This window comes from Triticum dicoccoides, chromosome 7A (assembly GCF_002162155.2).
Source record: "Triticum dicoccoides isolate Atlit2015 ecotype Zavitan chromosome 7A, WEW_v2.0, whole genome shotgun sequence".
Taxonomy (NCBI): domain Eukaryota; kingdom Viridiplantae; phylum Streptophyta; class Magnoliopsida; order Poales; family Poaceae; genus Triticum; species Triticum dicoccoides.
The window spans coordinates 106,273,891-106,288,559 of record NC_041392.1 but is presented as its reverse complement, the minus strand read 5'-3'; the positions used below and the strand labels follow the sequence as shown (position 1 = coordinate 106,288,559).

General features: G+C 42.6%; 1 protein-coding gene across 1 annotated transcript; it reads right to left on the bottom strand.

Moving 5' to 3' along the window:
• Positions 1–1,058: 1,058 nt before the first annotated feature.
• Positions 1,059–6,094, bottom strand: LOC119332378 (two-component response regulator ORR22-like). Its single transcript, XM_037605565.1, has 6 exons — positions 5,292–6,094; positions 4,622–4,774; positions 4,113–4,496; positions 3,917–3,993; positions 1,789–2,849; positions 1,059–1,613 (listed from the first exon to the last, which is right to left on the bottom strand). The coding sequence occupies exons 1-5, from the start codon at positions 5,443–5,445 to the stop codon at positions 1,797–1,799; spliced, it is 1,821 nt and encodes a 606-aa protein (XP_037461462.1). The 5' UTR covers positions 5,446–6,094; the 3' UTR covers positions 1,059–1,613; positions 1,789–1,796.
• Between the last annotated feature and the right edge of the window lie 8,575 nt (positions 6,095–14,669).

The following is a 14,669-nucleotide window of genomic DNA, read 5'->3' as shown; positions in this document are numbered from 1 at the left end:
TGTCAGGAGTGCATACCGTATGATATTGAGGACAAAAATTCATCGGGAAGCTTGGCTGAACGAATCTGAAGGTTCATCACATGTCCAGCATGAGAGTAAGCAGTGGAGTAGCATATGGCATATACAAGTACCGTCTAAAGTATGAATGTTCATGTGGAGACTCGCGAGACAGTCTATGCCTACTGGCGAGCTCCTGCACCACCGCCATATGTCATCAGAGTTTACCTGCAATCTCTGTGGGGCAAGGGACACTTGGAGGCATGCTCTTTTCACTTGCCCGATGTCCAGTAGTGTCTGGGCATTGGCGCCAGAACACCTCGTCGAAATCCTGGCCCAGGAGGAATGCTCTAATGAATGCTCCAAGGATTGGTTGTTTCACATACATGAAATAATGACCAAGGAGGACTTTGTGGGGACAATTGTCACAGTGTGGGCAATATGGAGTGCGCGGCGCAAGGCGATTCATGAGGCCATTTTCCAGTCACCGGTGACAGTGAACGGCTTTATCACAAGGTTGATTTCTGAGCTACAAGTAGTCCATACGCTGAAGACAAGGACGGCTACCGCAAGGGCACCCAGGCCGAAGTAGTGGTAGCCACCACTGGCGAACTGCGCCAAAGTAAACGTTGACGCGGCGGTTTCTCGTCATGGAGGCTACGGGGCCGTAGGAGCTATCAGTCGTGATGCAACGGGCAGTTTTTTGGGAGCTTCAGTGCTAGCTTTTAGACACATTGCCGACCCTCAAGTGCTTGAAACCCTGGCTGTGCGTGAGGCACTTGCCCTTTCAGATGATCTTTACCTAAGGTGGATTCATGTGGCCTCGGACTGCAAAGGAGTAATAGAAGATATTCAGAAGAAGAATGCTCCTAGTTATGGAGCAATCATACACGAAATCTTAGATCATTCAGCGTCATTTGAATTTTGTACTTTTAGTCATGAATTTAGGAGCTCGAACTTTGAAGCTCACAATCTTGCAAAGCATGCACTCTCTCTTGGAGGTGGCCGCCATGTCTGGTTAGGCCATCCCGGAGATCTTCCATCCGTCCCTGTAAACATTGTGACGACTTAATAAAGCTTTGCAAGTTTGTCTAAAAAAACAAATGTACAACTGTACAACACTTCTCAAACCAGCCTTAGACAGTCAGACATGCTCACGTGGACGCTTGTACTTGTCTCAAAAAAAAAGCCTAAAAAAAACTTGTCTCAGAAAAAAAAAAGCGGACGCTTGTACAGGACAGTCTCCTCCTGGAGCTCAGCCCGGGCGCCGCTCACCAGCACCCACACCTCGGAGATCTTCTCGACGGCGGAGCCAAAGAGGTCGACAGTGGTGAACGCCCGTGACGTGGGTGGCGCCATCCTTCCGGTGGCGATCGTCTCTTTCGCCGGTGGTGATCGTGGAGCTGCTCCTTTCTTCCGCGGGCCTTAACCCTAGGCACGACGGCTCCGTTCAGATATATGGTCTGGTCGTTGGATCCGAAGGCGATCATCTATCCTCCTGAGGCATCCCCTGTAGGCTAGGCTCTCTTTGCTGGTCGGATATCGCTTGCTCCAGGCCTGCAGGACTGGGAAAGAGGTAGCTAGAGGGGGAGTATCGTCATGACATGCGGGTTCTCCTGTGTTGAAATCAGATAATGGGTTCAGAAAAATCACCATTGAGATTCTAGGATTATTGGTTACTGGGCTTAGTTTAGTGCAAATTATTTGAAAGGAAAGATGGACTATCAGAAGTAGTGAAATTTTGAGTGGAAAAAGGCGATATAAAAGTTAAAGAATAATCGAGGTTCTTACCACTTTTATTATGGAATTGAGAAGGCCATCAAAGTTGCAGCTGCTAGAATTGACCCACCCTGCAGCTTCGAAGTTCCCAAATCGTCCATATCGGTCTGTTGATGTTCAGGCACAATGGCAGCACCACCATCATAGCTAAAACCTCCACTGTTCAGTCTTTGGTCTTGTCTCATTCCATCCATTCTATGTCTAGAGTTGCTTGCAACTCCAAACTGCAAGTATTTCGAATGTCGCTCCGTATCATGAGGGAGCAGCAGTGTACTACCAGAAGAACTGGCTCCACATCTGGCATTGTTGGCTGCTATGAGGCTCTCAGAAGGGCAAACACCAACAGTCATTCTTTCTGAAAATATCCCCTTTTGGTCCATGTCTTGTTCTTCAGCGGCAAAGCTAGCATCCGGTTTTGTCGCGACAGCGCCATCGAACGAGACGTGCAACGGTAACTTGTCAATAGAAAATCCATCACCAATTGGAAGAGCACCCTGCTGAGACCTTTCAAGCAGCCCTGAACTTGCAGTTTGTATTCCTATAGATGGATGGGCTCCAACTTTGATATGTGGAGTGCACTCCAAAAGATCTTCTGGTGGTAGTGAACTGCTTGTAATTCTCTGGAATGTGCTAGACATAGTGCTGGCCAGAGCACCCCTGGAAAAGACAGAGCACAGATCATTGGTTTCTTGATGGATCCACCTCTGCCCAAGTGACGACGATGCGGTCAAGCCTTGCGTTAGATCTGCCTGTTGATTGTCTTGTGAGCTCACAATGTTAAATTTGATTGTATCGCAGGCGCAATGACTTATTGCACCATTACTGCTATCACACTGAATTGCCTTGGAAGGAACAAAGTCCTGAAGCCCAAATGCTGCTGCACCAGCACCACTCAGCAGTCCATGTGGATTGAAAGATGGAAGACCAGAAGAAGGGGCAAAAGGTTGATGATAACTATGAAGTCCTTCAAATGCTCCCATGTGCAGAAAGGGGTCTCTGCCTCCAAAGGCAGCAGCAATGCTGGCTTGTTGTGATGCCACAGCACTTAGCCGTCTGAGGTATAGCCTGTACTTCTGCATTGGCACATATAAAGTCAATCGCAGATCACAATCGCATATGTTTCATGCATGAGATATAGTATAATCATAAGAGTTCTAGAAAATAAGACCTATAATCAGAGATAACCACTCTCTGGTTTGGCATCGAAATTCTTGCGGAACTGCTACATAAAAGCACTACATTATATATTAACATCTGACGAATTATCTTAACTTTTAATGTAGGCTTGTTAATAACTTTTCTATATGTCAATGCATTGTCATGCATAGCTTTTGCAGTTTTATTTTTAAAATATAACAAAAAGGTGTACAGCACGGTTTACATAGTTTAGTTTTTTTTAGGTAAACATAGTTTAGTAAGCTGGACACGGCGGCAGGGGCAGATCTAGAGGGTGGACAATGAACAATTTTACAACTGGCCCATTGGGCTAGATAAGCCACTGAGCTGTGTCAAGTGTCTTCCTTCTATATATTTTTTTCCTTCTAGCCGGTTTATATAAAACTGAAACAATGTAGCCAAAATACTACATTAAACTTGTACAGCAGTACATACCAAAATGCTACATTGAACTTGTACAGCTGTACTACCAAAATACTGCATTAAACTTGTACAGCAGTACATACTAATTTATGTCAGATCCAATCTACTAGTGAGGAATAATATGAGCAAGCAGCTATTCACATTAGATATCTCCTTCTTAGCTGAACAGAATGTTTCTTGCATATGTTTTGTTTCCAGACCAGCTGAACTCATTTTGAATGGACACCAGGAGCATGTTAACATATTTGTTAAAAAGGGTAGCACAAATAACAGTTGTATGTATACCAAAATACTATTTATGTTTTGATTCCAATCCATAATACCAAATTAAGCTCTGCTCTACTCTGCTCCGCAGTTAACGGTTGTTTGTTAGCCCTCTTAATTTTAACACAGGAAAACAAGGCCACTTTGCAGACAATTTTATCAAAAGTTCTGCAAAAGTTTTCTCTCTGTGCATCACAGGCTCATGAATCATGAATGGAAGAGATAACAATCCAATAAGCTAAAGGTGGTGATGGAAGTAAATGCCGTGCTGCCGTACCTGCAGATGACTCGCAACATTTTCCCTGGTGAGCTTCTCCACGTTCATAAGCTCGAGTATTCTTTTAGGTACAGCCTCTGCAAACAATCAGCGAGAGAGAAAGGACACAAGCATAAATGGGTTTGCTGTAGCCTGCAAGAACATTTAACAGAAAGCAAAAAGGCAACGTGGTGACTGGTGAGGTGTTTTTTCTTACTGTCGATTCCGAGCTGGTTGACGGCAGCGACGAACTTCCGGTGCAGCTCCACTGACCACACCACCCTCGGCTTCTTCGACGCCGCGGCGTCGTCGTTGTCCTCGCCTTCGTCTTCCTCCTCGCTGTGCAGTTCCTTCCTCTTCCTCCTGGCCCTGTTGCTCTGGTCAGACGACCTGTGGCTGTCACAGATCGCCTGGCCGAGCCGGTGGTATGAGTCCTTGCAGAAATCAAGATTGTCCGGCTCACGGTTGCAGAATTTTCTCCTCACAACGTGCTGCCACACGTTCCGGAGCTCTTCGATGCGAACGGGTTTTAGGAGATAGTCACAGGCACCATGAGTTATCCCCTTGAGCACAGATTTAGTCTCTCCGTTCACCGATAACACTGCTTGAGTTGAATGGTACGTACTTCATTAGCACCCATCCATATTTTAATTTAACACATGGGACTTCATTAGCATTACTCAACAACAACATGTACCATGATTATAGAGGAACTTGTGGACTTACTGATGACGGGGAGGTCCATTTCGAGCCCGACGAGCTCGAGGAGCTTGAAGCCGTCCATGTCGGGCATGTGGACGTCACTGATCACCAGATCAAACATGTCCTTGTTCTCCCTTAACAGCCTCAGTGCAGTAGCAGCTTGGTTGGTTGTTGTTACTGTTAAAGAGACAACATGTGCTCTTATATCAGCTTACAATTGTTGAAACTTGAAAGCAGAGGATGCATAACAACTACTCCCTCCCTTCGGAATTACTCGCCCAAGAAATAAATGTATCTAGATGTATTTTAGTTGTAGATACATCCATTTTTGTGACAAGTAATTCCGAACGGAGGGAGTTACATATATGTCGCATCACATTGCGAGAGTGTTAAACCATCTGTAAAATTTATGTCTGTAATATGCAATTCAGAACATAGCAAATTGTTTTATACTCTGCATGTGACAACTCTTGCAGTTTCAGAAGCATTTAAGCAAGAGTAATTACTAGTGCACTATATAGTACAGTATGCAAATAGCAGAGCAAATGTTCTCTAAAAATAGCAGAGCAAACTCTCTGGAATAGCATAAGTAACATCAGATGACTGATAAGTGAAACTACAATTAATTAGTAGCTGCAGAATGAAGTTTCTTCAAAAAAAAAAAACACACAATGAAGTGCAAGCAGGCTCTGACCATGATACTGGCAGCGGCGTAGGAGGACCTCCAGAACCTTGAGGCACACGGGGTCATCGTCGACGGCGAGGACCCGCATGCCGACGGGGAACTGGTCCCTCTCCCTCTCCATCAACCCCTTCCTGGCCTCCATCATCATGTCGGCCAAAAGCATCCCAACCTCTCCCAATTCAGAGCAACTAGTACAATGGAAGCACCTCCTACCTAGCCCTAAAGACAGAAACCCCCAACTGAACCAATCCCCAGAAAGAACGAGGACTAGGTGGACACAACCGAGCCAGCCCTGAGAAGCTAGCGGCGGGTAAGGAACTTCCCTCAAGCGCTCGACAACAGCACCACCTGAATACAACAGAGGGGAAAGCTAGAGCCACAAACAATCTTGAACGGAAATTACTCCGGGAACAAGAGAAGATCAGAGAGGAAAAAACTGCAGGTGGATTTGGATTCCGGCGGCGACGAGACGGGAGGAGATGCCTTCAGGAACGAACCCGCCGCAGGGTCTCCATCGTTATTGAGGCCGGGAAGAGGTTGGGAAAGCAAAAGGCCAAAGGAGAGCAAGGACACAAAACAGAGAGGAAAAAAGAAAGGCAGAGACAGACAGTGACACTCCAGGTGACGAAGCGAGCAAGCAAGCCCAGCCCGTGCTCTCAGCTCAGCTCAGCTCAGCCACACCAAGCAACCGAGCAGGCAAAGCGAGAAGGGGAAGAGGAAGAAGAAGCCAAACCACCGCAGCAGCAGCAGCACGCTTGGTGAGGTGGGGAGCGGTGTTGTTTGGGGAGGCAGAAGGGGCGAGCAGTGCAGAGCGAGATGGCGATGGAAAGCAAAGTTTTGGACTGTTGGTGGCTGATTTTATAGGGGTCAGTCAGAGTGGGAGTGGTGACAACTGACAAGGCTTCAAATGTGCAAGACTACGAGAGGAGCCGTCGGACCCACACAGGCCACAATCTTCAACTGACAAGGCTTGCTATGGTTGTTTTTCACTCATGATGCAAAATGATGATCCGAGAGAGAGAGATACTCAAATGCATGATGTCCGGGAACAATTTCGTGGTGTTCAGACATCTGAGGAGCTCTTGGCAACAAAGCATAATAGGGTCTGAATAATGCATTTTTTCAAACTTTCTCACTGGCCTAAATTTTGTATTTTTACTAAGGGCTACTCATATGTCCAAACACCATCAAATTTGTCACCGACATCATGCACTCGACCATCATGCATGCCAATTATTTTTTGAATTTTTTGCTACTTCTTTTGATTTTAATATTGTCCATGCCCGAGAACCAATCCCTGCATCGGAAGAATATATTTTTAAGTTTGAGTATATTTAAAAAAAATGCACTAAATTCAAAATTACGGATACTTTTGAAACGTATGGTTTAAAAAATAATGGTTTTAAATTTACAAAAATTAAAAAGTTCAAGATTTTTTTTGAAGAAACTATGAACATCTTTTGATTTAACAAACTTTTTCAGATTAAAAATGGTAGCCAGCTTTTCATAAGCGAGGGAGTGGAGCATGTTGTAAGCTGAGAGAGTGAGAGCTCCGTGGCCGACCCATGTGAAGTTATAGTAAGAATTGCATGGTTTCAATGTGGAATAGTAATTTCTAAGGTGATTAGAAAATGAGCTCCCGAGGGACTCACACAATAATCATCGACTGACACCGAGGCTGAAACATGTAAGAACATCACAACCACGTTGTGAGCAACTTCACTCTCACCTGATAGCAAATACTGCCTCTAACAATGATCCATCACGATATACAAACGAAAAAAATACCATCACAACATAATTAAAATTCAAGCCAACGCGGATAAAAGCGAAATAAAGCAACCGACCACAACAATCTGCTAGAGAGAAAAAACAACATCCGAACGGCGCGGGCGAAGCGTGCATTAGCCTCTAGTTAGGTATGAAAACAGAAAGAAAACTAAATTAACCCCTTGACTCTGTGTCCCACAATTTGAAGAAAATGCCCTTAACTCTGGAGATTCCATTTGGATTTGGACGGCCGTGTCACTGCAAGGACTCTGTACAGTTTATAAGAACAGACTTATCTGAGACTGGATTCAGAGATCATCATGCACCACATTCATTTTCGAAGAGCAAAAGGCTGATCAGCTAGCAACAGGCAAAGAAAGCCTGATCCCATCACAACCTTCATTTAATCGCCTGCTCGCTGCGGAGCGATCGGACGTACCCCCGCTAATTAATCGGGCTTGCATTGCACATTCGTACGCTACACACGTAATCTCCGGCTAATTAAGATGGGAATCTCTTCGCAGAAAGCAGAACGACAATTAAGCTCGACGCAGCAGCTGGTACTTCCAACGTACTCTAGTCTACCGTGGTACGAGCACAGCCCAATACATAATGGAATCCCTACTGCTGCCTGCCGAACTTAAGAGTAATAGTCCTAATTAAACTGGTCGCACATGCTGATTTGCTGTTGCATATGCCACGGTCTTACTGTTTAAAAGTCCACAGTTCGTACGTACGTGCCTGCTGCAAACCTATCGAGACTCTGCAGTCAGTCGTAAATGTCTTGGTCGTACTTGGCGATATGGTGACAGTAGTAGTACAAAGATATCGTGGTGGTGTAAATGTCAAAAAAAAAGAAAAAGATATCATGGTATCAGTTAAAAAAAGAAAGATATCGAGGATATCTTGGATCTACCGAAATTGAGAGAAACAATAGCAACTGCAACATGGTATTTGTGGCATGAAAGTAGAAATTTAACCATGGGGAGAACGTCCAAAGTGCAGCTCAAATAAGCTTGGCTGTGAGAGGACTCGCTGTGAACTTCGTTATTTCATGCACCCGTCAGGCCAAACTGAAACAGACTATGTGGTTAAAGCCTAGGTATGGATATGTTAAACTGAATGTGGATGCTGATTTTGACGTAGATACACTTGAAGAAACGGTTGGGGCAGTTCTTCGGGACCACAAAGGCAAGTTCATCGCTGCTGCGAATGAAAAGATTGGCATATGTTTTGACTCGTTTACAGCAGAGGCAATTGCATTACGATTTGGGATGAATCTAGCACATACAACAGGGTGTAGCAAAATCGAGATCAACTCAGATAGAATGGAAGTGGTAGAAGCTCTAAAGGAGGGCTACTCTTCATCAGTTGCTAGTTGCATATTCGATGATTGTTATTTCATGTCCTTATATTTCAATTATGTCACTTATGCTCATTGTAATAGAGAGAGTGATGTGGTAGCTCATGAGTTTGCTAGGTCAGCTAAATTTTCTCCTCCTGGTTGTTCGTTGGATACTACCCCCGGTGCGATTATCATGTTGCGTGTAAACGATGCTATTGTTTTGATGCTTGAATAAAGGAGGAGGTTTCTGTCAAAAACCTTGTTCAAGAATTCATCCGATTAACCAGTTAACTTGCCGATTAATCCCTATTCATAGGGTCCCCAAGTAGTCGATTACCCGATAAATCATCTGATTAATTGATTAAATGGCCGATTAACTTGCCGATTAGCCTATTAATCCCCTATTCACCAGCCGACCGAGCCAGCAGCTACCAGTTAACAATTTCCTCAACAATGGTCAAGAAAGAAAGAAAGATATCAATCGGTAACGTTAAAACACTATTTTTGCGAGGAGGTAATGTTCAAAATCTTACTTCTGATTTTAAGCTTGGCGGATCAAAAGATTTTATTTAATACAACTATATTGGCGCGAGGATGACAGATTTAGTTTGCAAGCACACAAATTCTGTCCATAAAATGAACTGAGCCAGATTTCTCATACTTGCAAACTAAACTTGCTATCCACAGCAAATATAAATTGCCATAAATAAACATTTGACTTTCTATGGTAAAAAAATCTGACTTCGGATTTGTAGTTGAATCCGGATGTTTTTATTTATTTATTTTATGAATAGTGTTTTTAACGTATTTAAACCTATAGTCTTAGCCTTAAAATTAAGCAGGGGTTTTGCACACACGACAACCCGTGCAACATATAAAAAATATATCTAATTCAGATAAAGGACATCAGGATTTTTTTCAAAAAAAAAATATCCAAAGAAAGGCAGGTCTTTCTGAAAAAAAAACTTAGGAAAACATACAAAGAAGAGAAAATAGAATAAAACATTATATACATTTAGAATAAAATAGTATCATTATAAATAAAAAAGTTGGAGGGACCAGAAACAGTAGCAAATATGATATTGTTACCACGCGGCAGGCGTGGTGAACAATCTTCAAATCATTCAAAACATAGGATATTGTTTGATACAATTTCAAACAAAAATGTCATATTTTCTATTTTCTAGAAACAAGAAAAGGTTGGATTAGTGAGCCCAATAGATTGCTTTGAGATTATTTTCTAAGAGCATCTCTAGTCAAAGGCCAATATATCTAACTCCCAAAAAACTGCCTTTTGAGTTAAGCTCACCTAACCCATCCCCAAAAGTGTTATTTTAGCATGCAAGTATTGCCTCCTAATCGCCTCCGTCCTTCTTGTCACCTTGCATCTGTCATCACCGCTAGCACCATCGTCCTCAGCCGCTACTGCCATCCACCTGCTCCAATCGACCCATGTGTAGTCGTTCCCGCCTCCAGTTGAACACCCGTCCCCTCCCCGTCTCATCCTCCGCCTCAAATCGGTCCTGCCGCTAATGGCAGCCTTAGTGACATCGAGGAAGCCTATCGGTTTCGCTGCGACGCATGGGCCAAGGTAACCTCCGTCGTGTACTATCAGCGGAATTCGTCTTCGACGTAGACGAAGGAGCTGCCATAATTTTGAGTCATGACAACCCACACAGATCAAAATGCAAAATTGAAATCTTATTTGACCATTGACGATGCACACATATTAAAATGCAAACCAGTCTACCATTTTTATACACCCCCACGGTCTTATAATACAATAAATTAATTTAAACTTTTTTGTGATAGCCAAGCATTTTTCAGATTTTCCGATCAATATAGAAAGAATTACCATCGGCATTTTAAAGGAAAAAAGGTGGATTATACTCTCACGACTGTGGAATTAGAGGTAATGCACACTTTGTTGCGCCAATCTTCAATTGTAGAATTTACTCCCTCTGTCTCAAAATATAAGAACGTTTTTAACACTATACTAGTGTCAAAAACGTTCTTATATTATGGGACGGAGGGAGTATTTTATTTTTCTTCGAAGGGCTATGATGGCAATTCATATTCCGCACATAGCGCGGAGGCAGCCGAGCAAACGTGGACCCCAACGGGCTCTATTGGGCCAGCCATCGAGGAAGGCCCTTCTGATTTTGTGAAGGTTCCTTTCAGATTTTTTTTCCTTTCCTTCTTTTTCTCTACCAATTTTCATCATACTTTCCATTTCAATTATTTATTTTCCTATTCATCTTTACATATTTTTCCTTTCTTAATCCGTCATTGTTTAAAAAAATTATGAATGTTTTCTTTAATACAGGAAGATAATTTAAATCCGTGAACATTATTGAAATATTTACAAATGATTCCTACAAAATTGTGAGCAGTTCTAAGAAAATGTTCAATAATATTTTATATTTCTGAAAAAATTAAATCCTGGTAGACATCTTGAAATTGTTGCGCAATTTTAAAATTCATGAAAATATTTTTAAAATTTCGAACATTTCTTAGAATTGATGAATATATTTTTTGATATTCAAGAAGAGTTACCAAATTTATGAACTTGTTTAAATTCAAAAATCAATAATAATTGTAAACAATTATGGAAATTCACAAAAAATTAAATTCCTAAATATCTTTAAAATTTTGATAAGTCTTTTAATAAAAAAACTAAAATAAATAGAAACATTGGCTAAAAATCTGAGTGAAAATATCACCAATGCATTATGCACATATCGCTACATGGGTGGCGGCCCCACACATTTGCTCACAATGCTAAATATTTTAAAAAATATGAAAAATATTTTAACCTGAATAAAGGCCAAAATAAAAATTGTCTGAATAAGCTATGAAGGAAAATTAACCACCAATGCAATACGCGCCTGGTGCTACATGGGCCAGACCCTAGTTCGCCGTTGATTCCTATTTGCATGTTACACGCTGGACAAGAACTCTCCTCTCAGACACGGTTATTACAGTCAGTTGTTTCAATCTGACTTTATCTATGTTGAGTTGGACTTTAATTATGTTTGGCATAGTGGTGTGTTTTCTTGCATTGGTATATGCTTGGTTTGTTGTTCTATGCAGTATTTGTTTTGTGAGAAAGGCGGAATTGTTCAGTGTTTGGTTGAAATATCGTTACAGATTTTACTCGTCGTGACGACCAGTAATGGTTACATTGAGCTTCATTGTCGCGCGCGAAACTTATCCCAAACAAACTGAACACGCAAGGTATCAATGATAGGTGGGCCCACCAGCGACCCTCAAAGCCTTGATGCACCAAGAGCCAGCATTCCTAGGGAGCTTAGATATTTTTACATTTTTTGAATATTTTAAAATCCATGATTAATTTCAAATTTCATGGAGTTTTTAATTTGTGAACAGTTTTTATAATTCATGTTTTTCCATATTTTGACCATTTAAAAAAACATTTTTTAAGTTTTTAATTTTTTGAAAAAATCATGTACATTTTTAGAATTCACAAAAAGATATTTTTTAAAAAATGAAAAGTTTTTTTGATAGAAAACCTGACCGAAATAGCCAATCTCCAGAAGCACTGTGCTAAGCTCCGCTAGTAGCAATAGCAACAACATGAGGCGTGCCCATCATGCCGAGCTCCGGCGGCAAGCCCTGCCAACCTCCTCTCCTCTTCTCCACCGGGCTTCCTGCACAACAACAAAGCCGTCAGCGGCTACCCCCCTTCTCTCCACTTGTCTACCAATCTCATGCTCCCTTTTCTCCATCCACATCCGCACTCTGTTTCCCATACAATGTGCTAAAATCCGGAAGATTTTTAGATGCAAAAGAGCTCATTAGCAATTGTGCCGTCATAAGCGTATCAAACGCGAACGGCACCTCAAACACACCGGGTGTCGTAGGCTCCTTGCCTATACAACCAAATAGCGATGGGACAATGGGAGGGGCGATTTGGCTCCCGAGCTCATCTACACCTGCCATGAACAGTAAAATAAAAAATGCTACGGAAATTAAAAAAATCTGATTTTTTTTGCATGGTAGGTGTTTCAGTGTGCAAAGTTCATGCAAAACTTCACCTTATTTCGACATCTGAGGAGCCCTCAGCAAAAAAGACAAATTTGAAGCATGTGAAAAAGTGTATTGTTCATGTATCGTTCGGACCGATTTTTTCTGTGAGAGCTACTCACATGTCCAAACGATCTAAATTTTGGTACGGACCTCCCGTGTTGAGTCATCTATCATACGAAAAAATTCAGAATTTTTTGGAATTTTTTTAGCATTTTTTATTTTACTTTTTGAAGGGCGCAGATGAGCTCAAGCTCAGAAATGAATATTCGCGGGACAACACGCTACAAACTATATTTTATCAAAGCGAGACCCATGATCGAACCAGACTTTTGCAAGCGGGGTCCACTTCAAGAAAGAAACATTGGAGGTCTCCTAGGCCTCTATTCATAAGGAGCTTAGCAGAGGCAACACACATTAGACTAATTTTTTTACCAAAGCAAGAATGTTAGTTCTGATACTATCATGCGGGACCCGTGACCCGACTAGACTCCTACAAGTTGGGTCCACTTCAAGGAAAAAATATTGAAGCTCGCCTAGGCCTTTATTCGTAAGGAGCTTAGTAAAGACAACACCCATCCGACTGATTTTTGAGCAAAGCGAGAATGTCGGTTTTGATACAGTCATGCGGGACCCACAACCCGACCAGACCCTTACAGGTAGGGATGCAGAGCGGCGCCCGATCCACCCGGCTCCATAGTCAAAACCGACTAGGTTTTGTTTTAACCGCCTGACTCAGATTTAGTTCAGTTTGACCTGTTTTTGCAAGACTGTGGGGGACTCCCGCTTGCATCCCTACTTACAAGCGACGTCCTCTTCGAGGAAAAAATGTTGGAGCTCTCCTAGGCGTCAATTCCTAGGGAGCTTAAGAATCTATAGCCACAGAAACCGAAACCAGCCCCTCAAACTGAAGGAAATATGTCCTAGAGGCAATAATAAAGTTGTTATTTATATTTCCTTGTATCATGATAAATGTTTATTATTCATGCTAAAATTGTATTAACCGGAAACTTAGTACATGTGTGAATACATAGACAAACAGAGTGTCACTAGTATGCCTTTACTTGACTAGCTCGTAGAATCAATGATGGTTATGTTTCCAAACCATAGACATGAGTTGTCATTTGATTAACGGGATCACATCATTAGAGAATGATGTGATTGACTTGACCCATCCGTTAGCTTAGCACGATGGTCGTTTAGTTTGTTGCTATTGCTTTCTCCATAACTTATACATGTTGCTATGACTATGAGATCATGCAACTCCTGAATACCGGAGGAACACTTACTGTGCTATCAAATATCACAACGTAACTGGGTGACTATAAAGATGCTCTACAGGTGTCTCCGATGGTGTTTGTTGAGTTGGCATATATTGAGATTAGGATTTGCCACTCCGAGTATCAGAGAGGTATCTCTGGGCCCTCTCGGTAATGCACATCACTATAAGCCTTGCAAGCAATGTGACTAATGAGTTAGTTACAACATGATGCATTACAGAACGAGTAAATAGACTTGCCGGTAACGAGATTGAACTAGGTATTGAGATACCGACGATCGAATCTCGGGCAAGTAACATACTAATGACAAAGGGAACAACGTATATCGTTATGCGGTTTGACCGATAAAGATCTTCGTAGAATATGTGCGAGCCAATATGAACATCCAGGTTCCGCTATTGGATATTGACCAGAGACGTGTCTCGGTCATGTCGACATAGTTCTCAAACCCGTAGGGTCCGCACGCTTAATGTTCGGTGACGATCAGTATTATGAGTTTATGTGTTTTGATGTACCGAAGATAGTTCGGAGTCCCGGATGTTATCACAGACATGTCAAGGAGTCTCGAAATGGCTGAGACATAAAGATTGATATATTGGATGACTATATTCGGACACCGGATGAGTTCCGGGGATCACCGGATAATTATCGGAGTGTCGGGGGGTTATCGGAACCCCGGGGGGACTAATGGGCCAACATGGACCTTAGTGGAGAGAGAGGGGGCCGGCCAAGGAAGGGCCGCACGCCCCTCCCCCTCTAGTCCGAATTGGACTAGGGAAGGGGGCGCCCCCCCTTTCCTTCTCTTCTCTCCCTCTCCTTCCTTTCTCCTTCCTCCTCCTAGTAGGACTAGGAAAGGGGAGTCCTATTCCTACTAGGAGGAGGACTCCTCCTCTCCTGGCGCGCCCCCAAGGGGCACTACAAGAAATATGTCAACTTATGACATTC

Coding starts and splice junctions, on each gene's coding strand:
- LOC119332378 (XM_037605565.1), bottom strand. CDS start 5,445: ATGCTTTTGGCCGACATGATGATGGAGGCCAGGAAGGGGTTGATGGAG. Junction 4,775..5,291: donor ACGCCGCTGCCAGTATCATG/GTCAGAGCCTGC, acceptor TCTCTTTAACAG/TAACAACAACCAACCAAGCT. Junction 2,850..3,916: donor ATGTTGCGAGTCATCTGCAG/GTACGGCAGCAC, acceptor GTGCCAATGCAG/AAGTACAGGCTATACCTCAG.